Source organism: Olea europaea, chromosome 7, assembly GCF_002742605.1.
Source record: "Olea europaea var. sylvestris chromosome 7, O_europaea_v1, whole genome shotgun sequence".
NCBI classification, from domain to species: Eukaryota; Viridiplantae; Streptophyta; class Magnoliopsida; order Lamiales; family Oleaceae; genus Olea; species Olea europaea.
This window is the reverse complement of record NC_036243.1, coordinates 21747875-21756815: the sequence shown is the minus strand read 5'-3', so window position 1 is coordinate 21756815 and position 8941 is coordinate 21747875. Positions and strand designations below refer to the sequence as shown.

General features: G+C 30.9%; 1 protein-coding gene across 1 annotated transcript; it reads right to left on the bottom strand.

Moving 5' to 3' along the window:
• Nucleotides 1-5780: 5780 nt before the first annotated feature.
• On the bottom strand, nucleotides 5781-8470 carry LOC111397439. Its single transcript, XM_023024378.1, has 4 exons — nucleotides 7885-8470; nucleotides 7562-7706; nucleotides 6340-6436; nucleotides 5781-6256 (listed from the first exon to the last, which is right to left on the bottom strand). Exons 1-4 carry the CDS (start codon nucleotides 8127-8129, stop codon nucleotides 5952-5954), a joined length of 792 nt encoding a protein of 263 aa, XP_022880146.1. The 5' UTR covers nucleotides 8130-8470; the 3' UTR covers nucleotides 5781-5951.
• Nucleotides 8471-8941: the final 471 nt, after the last annotated feature.

Genomic DNA, 8941 nt, shown 5'->3' with positions numbered 1-8941 from the left:
CCCCATGAAGATTTCTGGGAGACGAAATGGGTACAGGATAGGGGCCGAATGAGATGAAAATATCTCCATTTCCTGCTTTGTTCGATTATTTTTGAAAAAAAACAAAATAATAATCTAATCAAAACTATAAAAATAACATAGAATAGAATAATAACATTCTGGACAGGTTCGAGGAATCCTTTGCCACCAAGTAAGAAGCCCCATCTAACCAGCTCAAAGTAGAGTGCCAACATTGACACCAAGTTCGTGAAAGAGCTCAAGAAATCCTTTGCCAATTTAGGAGAAAATAACATGGAATATTATTGAATGCTTACATCAGAGACGAAAAATATTTCTCGAAGTGGTTAATTACAAAAATAGCCCCATCAACTTGTGCTTAAAGAGCAACATTAACAACCACACATGAGCTACATTGAGACTTCTTACTGTGATATCCAATGTGTAATTCAATAACAAACAAGTAAGATTGTATAGTATTGAACAACCTGTATTTGCATCACAATGACATGAGCTTCGACAAATTCATGCACAAACTGCAAAAGGAGGATGATAACTAATCTCTTTTGATGAAAATTACCATTATGGCCATGACAGCCAATCCCATGAAGGATGCTTCCAAAGCAGTGTCTAAAGAGTTTAATCGGTCACTTCCATTAGAATTTGCAAATGCTTTATAAACTTCGAAGAAATTTCGAAAGTTAACAAGCAAGCTGCTCAGCATATCTACCACTGTTACCTTGATTTTCTTGAAAACATCTTTAGGCTTACTCCCATCAGTAGATTCCCCGGAATCGGATGATGTGTCAACTGTGTTTAGAGATGAATGATCCAGAAGATCATTGCCTGCCAATCAAAAGACGATAAAGATGTATACATATTTTTCTTGCAATCACTAGATGAATGACAAACATAACCAAGATTTCTTACTGTTCTTATGTGATTGGAGAAACTCTTGAAGCTCTTGGTTTTCTAACACCACGTTCCACACCTTTGTGTCATGAACAATTGAAGCGACAACATTCTAGCACAAAAATAGATTCAGCTATCATAATCCCAAATTTATGGTTGGTACCGACTAAGCTACAGCATTAATGAAATTATACGTATCTTTTGTTGCACAAAAATTTCATGTGCTTTGAATGCTAAATGTTGAAACTAGTGCGTGTTTGGATTGGCTTAATCTATAATTTAAGTTGGTGAAACTTTAATTTTATCCTGACATTCCATAAAACCCGCTACTACTCCAAACTTGCATATAGTATTCGACTTTGCATTCAAAATAAATTAACAAATTATATATTCCACGTCCATGCACATTGAGAAAATAAAACAATTTCATATATATTCAATTAGAAAAATGCACACCAGCCAAGAATAGAACGAGAGATATCAACGGGAAAACCTGAACTCTAGAGCTTTCGTTTAGAAGCCTAAATGCCTGAATATCATGCATCGGCTTTCCAGAAACTGGTGTAGATCGATTGGTAACACAGGCTTTATTCTCCAATACTTGTGAGTCTAACAGCACCAATGAGCGTGGGTGATGATCTTCTATGAGCAAACCGTCAAATCCAACAGACTCAGGTGAAGATAAATACACCATGAAAATTCAAGAAACAAATACAGCGAAACTATCAAACGAACATTTGCATGCAGAAACAAAAAGATAATCAAAAGCAGGACAGAATCACATCCTGCCAGAGCCAAGCTTTTCTTTAGCAATGGCTAGAGTTTCACAAGCAATAATTAGGAAAGTTGGATCCTAGGTCCTCAACTTGAGGTAATAATTTGAAAGCACACAAATGGACTAATAATGACTCCGTTACTTGCTTATTATTTAAACAAAAACATTATATCATAATGTATAAGTGACATAATATTATCGAAGAGTTGAAAAACAGGTTTTTCGATCCTTCACTCATGAAATTTCACGTGTACATTATGGACATCTTTATGAATTAGTATATATAGAATTATCCAATATTTAATTTGATTTCTCATTTAGATATTTCTTTATTAATTACTTTAATTGGTTATGTATATTTAATTACTTTATTCAATTATTTATTTTAAAACTTATTCAAATAAAAAATTAATGTTTAATTTAATTTCTTCTTTGAATATTTCATTAATTAATTATCTTAATTGGTTATGTATATTGTTTATTTAATATTTCATTACTTTATTTAATTATTTATTTAATCACTTATTCGAATAGAAAATTAATATTTAATTTAATTTAATTATTTTATATTTAATTAGAATATAAATCACATGGTGCATGAAAATATCACAATGTACATAAAAGAAATGGTGACATTTTAAATTATTACAACTACGAATCACAGTGTACATAAAAGAAAGCTCACATTTAAAAAAATGCTTAAATTTTAATGTGTGTTTAGTTTATCAGTTCTACGCCACGTCCGATGCTAAAAATTCAATATACTTCAATTTGATTCGAATTTGATTCGAATCCGACGAAATTAATGGGAGATGAATTTAGGGTCTTAATCTGATAACCCAATCAAGATTCGAATCCAATAATCCGTTAATTAAATGAATCAAATATGGATATAGATCGATCCTATCCGATATCACTAAAACATTCTCAAAGGAGTTTCTTTTGGAAATGAGTTAAAGAAACATCACTTAGATGATGATGATGATGATGATAATAATAATAATAAGATTTGGGTCTTCTAATATAATAAGTGAGCCCATCAATATAGTTCGAATATTTTTTAAAATAAATAAATAATTAAAATCTTGTCGAGGCTATGATTTTCAATGAAATTTTTCTAATTTTTCAATTTCGGATCGGATATCCGATAACATAGTTAATCAAATATGAATTTAACATTTAAATATTCGTCGGATTATTGGATCGGATGGGATAGGATAATTATTCTTAACGGATCGAATCGGATTTGAGCAGATCCGATCCATTTATCTAATTCATTTCGTCCCCTCCACCAACACCTCTCCCATCCACATCCATAACGATTCTAATGAAACATATGTGTACATCCCTAGCCCTTCATCGCTACCCACCCTGTCACCATCTCCGCCACCCTCTCTTCTGTCACTGTTTGGGACCTCATCGCCTGCCTACTGTATCTCCTCGAATATGACTCTGACCCTCCTTCTCAATCAACAGTGTCAACTCAGTGAGCACTTTAAGCTGACATATTAACATTTTACTGAGTTAATAACCATGCATCGAGTTTTCAAAATGACATACAACATAAAATCACAAATGAATATACGTACCTCAGAATCGTCGAGGAGAGCTGATAACTGTCAGCTCTGTCCCCATGGATAGTTGTTGAATATATCAATGTCATCAACAACCTCCAAATGAAATACGTCGATTGACGTCTTCTTGTGATGACACTTCAGTATGCTCTCTACAATATAAACATCATCCCTAGCTTCAACTTGTCAAACATATTGTCGCATTCCTTGAATATGTCTCCTAATTGTGCCATTGTTATTTTACTTAATTAAATTGTTTATCTAATATTTAATTGTTAATTAATGATTTAAATTGTTCATTTAAATTATTTATTCGGTATTTAAATGTGTATTTAAATTATTTATTTTAATTTTTTAGTTGTTTATTAAATATTTATTTTAATTGTTAATTGAATGTTTAATTATTTGTTTTAAATGTTAATTATTTGTTTCAATTGTTTATTTAATATTTAATTACTTATTTTTATTATTTATATTTATGGTTCATTTAAATTATTTATCTATTACTTAAATGTTAATTATTTATTTAAATTACTTCTTATTTATTATTTATATTTATTGTTCATTTAAATTGTTTATTTAATAGTTAAATGCTAATTATTTATTTAATATTTAATTACTTATTTAAACTATTTTTTATTAATTATGTTTATTTGTTATTTATGTTAAGTAATCATTTTTATTGCTTAATTAATATTTAATTTATTTCTTTATTGAATTTATTTCAATTAGTTATTTATCATTTCAATTAGTTTCTTATTTAGTTATTGTTATTATTTACTTAAATAAAAAATATACATAAATAATTAACATAATTCATGAAATATTTAAATAAACAAATAATATACATAAACAATTAAATTAAATATTGATTTATTAAATTATTTATTTAATATTTAATTTATTTTTCATTTAAATATTTCACTAATTATTTTAATTGGTTATGTATATTGTTTATTTAATATTTAATTACTCTATTTAATTACTTATTTTAATTGTTTATTTCATATTTATTTACTTCATTTAATTATTTATTTTAATTTCTTATTTATTTTAATTGTTTATTGAATATTCAATTGTTTATTACATTTATTTTTTATTTATATTATTTATTTTTTAAATAAAATGCAATAAAAAATAATTAATTATTTTACTTAAATAAACAATTTACATAATTCATGAAATATTTATAAACAATTAAATTCAATATTTAAAAAAAATAGCTGGCACAGGCCAATCGAAATGGCCCAGACATTTGGGATCCGGACGACCCAGATGTCGAGATCTAGACGACTGGATCCAGATGTCTGGCTGGTCTGGATCCATACGGTGACATCGTTGTCTGAATCGTCTGAAATCTCCATTTCCACGAGCTCTTTCCCATTTTTTCACTTTTCTTAATCAACTCAACCTCTAATTCGACTTTTCCTTCTATTTTAACTATAAAAATTTGTATTAAACTCATAATTTAACATATTCAAATATTAAACATTCAAATTTTTATGTATTAAACTCAAACATTCAAATTCCCACATATGTTAGGTCTCAATGGTGAGTAAATTACAAAGAAACAAATCTAATCTTTGAGAAATGACGATCTCGAGCAAATGGTTGAAATGGGTTCGATCTGAGCGGTCTGTAGGTGGTGTTGGTGATTTTCTTTTTTTAGTTTTCTCTTTCTTTCTCCTCTTCTCTTCTCTTTATTTGGGGGTATTTTCGACATTTGGGTATTGTTTACATTTTCAGTTTTTTTTTCTTTTTAATGAAATTTTTTTTGTCAAAGGCCATTTTAGAAAAATGGCAAAGTCAGACAGCTATCTGTCACCATTTCCCCCCTTAACGAGTAATATATATATATATAAAGAATATTGACATAAATAAATTTTTTCTCCATTTAGCTATTATTACTTATTCCACGTGTTACGAATATTAATCTCTTTACGAAACGGTGTCACGTCATCGACAGTCTGAGTGACCCCAATGTAATGTCAGGCCAAGTTAAAAATCCTGGCTATGCATCTGATTCTCTCTTGAGAAAGTTTCGATTCAAGATAAAGTTAGAAGATAATACGTATAACTTGCAATTAAGAAAGTGTGACTAATTAGTAATGAAAGATCGCGGGATAGTAGATAAGAATGTATAATGATGTTAAATAAAGAAATAATCTATCAAGCTAGTATTTAGTATAAGTTGAGCAATAATAACATGACTATCAATTCAATAAATCTAAATTAATTATTGAGATCTACGACAAATTTATTCACCAATTAATTAATGTTGTGTATCACAATTGTTTAATAGAAATTAAAAACTATTGCCTAGTAAATCTATCCTCGTGTCAAAAGTGAAATGTTATATGTTAACTCTTTTTGTACGTCTCCGTTTGGCGGTTGTTCCACTTGTTTTTTATACTACTAGTAAGGTGTAAAGATGAAGACACAAAATGAACAAAATCTTTCATGTATTTGTGTAAGCGTGTGTAATAGGAACCCACTGAATGAAAGAAATTCTGAAGAAAAGATGAACACCACAAAATTACTTGGTTCTTATTAAAAAGCAAATGCAACAACTCACAAAAAGACAAGCAGATAAGCTCCTGATGTCTTGCAATTCAAGAGCGATTGCTAATTTAAGAGTTTGTGATACATGGAAGCATCGAAAGTTTGACGAATATGTAAAACTTGAAGAGAGATTATTTAATACGTTTCATCAAAATCATCATTATCACCGAGACTACCAATGCAGTGATCAATTTTTCCAAATTATTTGAAGAGTCAAATCTTGTATTTCCATCATCATTTTGAGGCATTCGATCAGGTCCAATTAAATTCTCGAACGATACAGACCAATGGACCATCCAATCCATCACGTCCACCACAATCCCCTTCATCGTCCACAAAAAATTTGTAATCGACTCACGCAAAAAATTTTTAATCGACTCAAATGAGGTATCATTATGGACTGTAGCCAGAGACGGCTGATAGAGAATACTAGTAGCTGCCAAAAGCAACACGTAAAGAATTACATGCATATCTTGTACAGAAGCATGGGATGACCAAATACATAATCGAATTTCTTACCGAGGCTCCTGCGTGATTGGAACAAATTCTGAAAGTCTTGGTTTTGTCTCACAGCATTCCACACATTTGGATCAGCAACAATAGAAGAAACAACATTCTAGCACAAGAAGTTAACATAATAAAATATATTGTTTCCAGTAATTCTCAAAAGTACGAGGTGTCTTAAAATCTCAAACATTTTTTGTAGTGACCTGAACTTCTATGTTCAAATCTTTTAGCTTATGAGAGATTTAAATTAAACTCTATTATCAATTGAATAACTTAGCCAATTTGTACCAAAATTTAACTTAAGTCTCTTATGAGACAGATGCCAGATTTTAATTTAAGTCAATATCAACAATTAATTTTAAAACACATATTGTATGGGATTCACAACTTTTCACCAATACATTTCATCAATTTTTATTAAAATTTACTAAAAAAAATGACTTTAATACCCACTAAATATGGGCTAAGAAGATGGGCGTCCAATGATACTCTTGAGAGTGACCTTGGGGATAAAGCAATTCTAAGTGGACTATGGTGAAGCACGGACTTAGCTTTCCGTTGATTTATTGACAAGTTCTCAAAAACTGTAGGAGTACGGATATCTATGATAAGTATGATATAATAGACTCTTTCGAAATAGACAATAAGTTCTCAAAGACTCTAGACTCTATCGAAACAGACAATAAATATGATATAATACTTGAACAGAGATGTGAGATTACTACACTTAGAGTATTCTTTTATAGAGCCATTTTCCATGGAATTTTTCTATTTTCCACCCAATTTCTCGTTTGATTCCCAAAATTTTTCAGGTAATACATTTTCCACTTCTCCCTCACGTGGCATCATTTTATTAGTTTTGAAGGGATTCAAATTCCTTGGGTTTTGATGAGAAAACGGGGTTTTCAGCCTTTATTTATTTATGGCAATGGAAACAAATTCTATTCACAATTGTTAAAAAAAAAAAAAAAATCTATATATTTAATCGACAATTTTCATGAAAAACAAAGTCAAATGAACATCAAAAGATCCAAAATTTCCAAATTTTCCAACTACAAATCAAACACATTTAATTGACAATTCCCAGTAAAACAAGTTTTAGGCAATTTAACTCTCTGGAATTCTTTTTTTTTTTTCTACCCAAATTTCATTCTTGCAATCAAACGGACCCTTAGTATAAGTACCTATTCTATTCGAACTTTCTAGGCAAAACGAGAGATGTCAGCAGAAAAACCTGAACTTGTGGGCTTTCATTTAGAAGATTAAATGCTTGAATAGCAGCCGTAGGCAAATGTAAGTTTGACTGCAGCAGTGAGTTTGGATGTTGATCTCCTACTGCCATGTCCTCATGTCGATCAGAATTAGATGAAGCTAGAAATCTGAAAATTTAAGAAAGAACCCTTGAAAGTTCCAAATAATAAATACATAATCACTTATTCACATCCTCTCAGAACCAAGGCTTGACTAATTTATTCGCAAGAATGGACTAAAGGGAGATGAAATTCAATAAAACAGTAAAAATCTAATTTTTAAAATCGAAAATGATCTGTAACATACAATCGACCAGCGTGTGATAGTTCAGAAGTTGCTTCTCTTGCTTCCCGAAGAGTGGGCGCCGTAACCCTCAGCTCCTCATTCGATTGTGACGAAGAAGCCATCAGTGGCACGTCCATCGCTGTCAATGAGTGGGTGGACACAGCAGCAACCGAGACCGGGTGGTTCTCTACTGTGAGCTGTCGGCCACCTCCATTCATGAGCAATGTCCTAGTCACCTTCGCCGCGGCCTTCATCGCTCCTGCCATAGCTTATTACTAGTATTTTTCTCGATAAAAGACTCTGAATTTATACTAAACAATGGGTTGGGTAACAAGTAACGTGATAGAGCGTGGACAGTGAAACAAAAATTATATGATATCAATTTTTTAATTCACAAAATTGATTGATTTGTACTTTCTTTTTTCATTGGCAAAGTCTCCATTTTTTTAATAAGCCGTCGATCTCGACCATTTAAAATAAGGGAAGAAGGTGGAGTTAAAGGATTGGAGAATTGAGAGAAATGGAGAGAAAGAAAGCAAAAGTATGAGACTCCCCATTTATTATAAGAAAGCAAAAGTATGGGTGGCACTTGATAGTGGAGAGAAAGAAAGCAAAAGTATGGGTGGCACTTGGTAGTGGAACTTGGTAGTGGAGAGAAAGAAAGCAAAAGTATGGGTGGCACTTGGTATTGGAGAGAAAGAAAGCAAAAAAATAGTGAAGGAAAGATCAAAATAAATTCCAACCTAAACAATAACCAGCTAGCTAGTCCCACAATCAAAATCAAAGATGTTTGATTCTACTGTTGAACTCACCAAAGAGTCAAAAGACTTTTAGATTAAGTAATCAAAGTAATAAATCTTTCAATTACAATTAAATACTTGCAATCGAAGCATCAATTTTGAATAACATACCGTCTAGAGAGAACGGGGTGGGGTGGGGGGGGGGATATTTGCTTCTTTAATTCTGATGATCTTCTCTATTTTGCGCACATAATTGAACATAGTTCCTTTTTCTTTTTCTTTTTCTTTTTTTTTCATGGTTTATGCATGTCTATATATATAATAATTGATACTTGTGT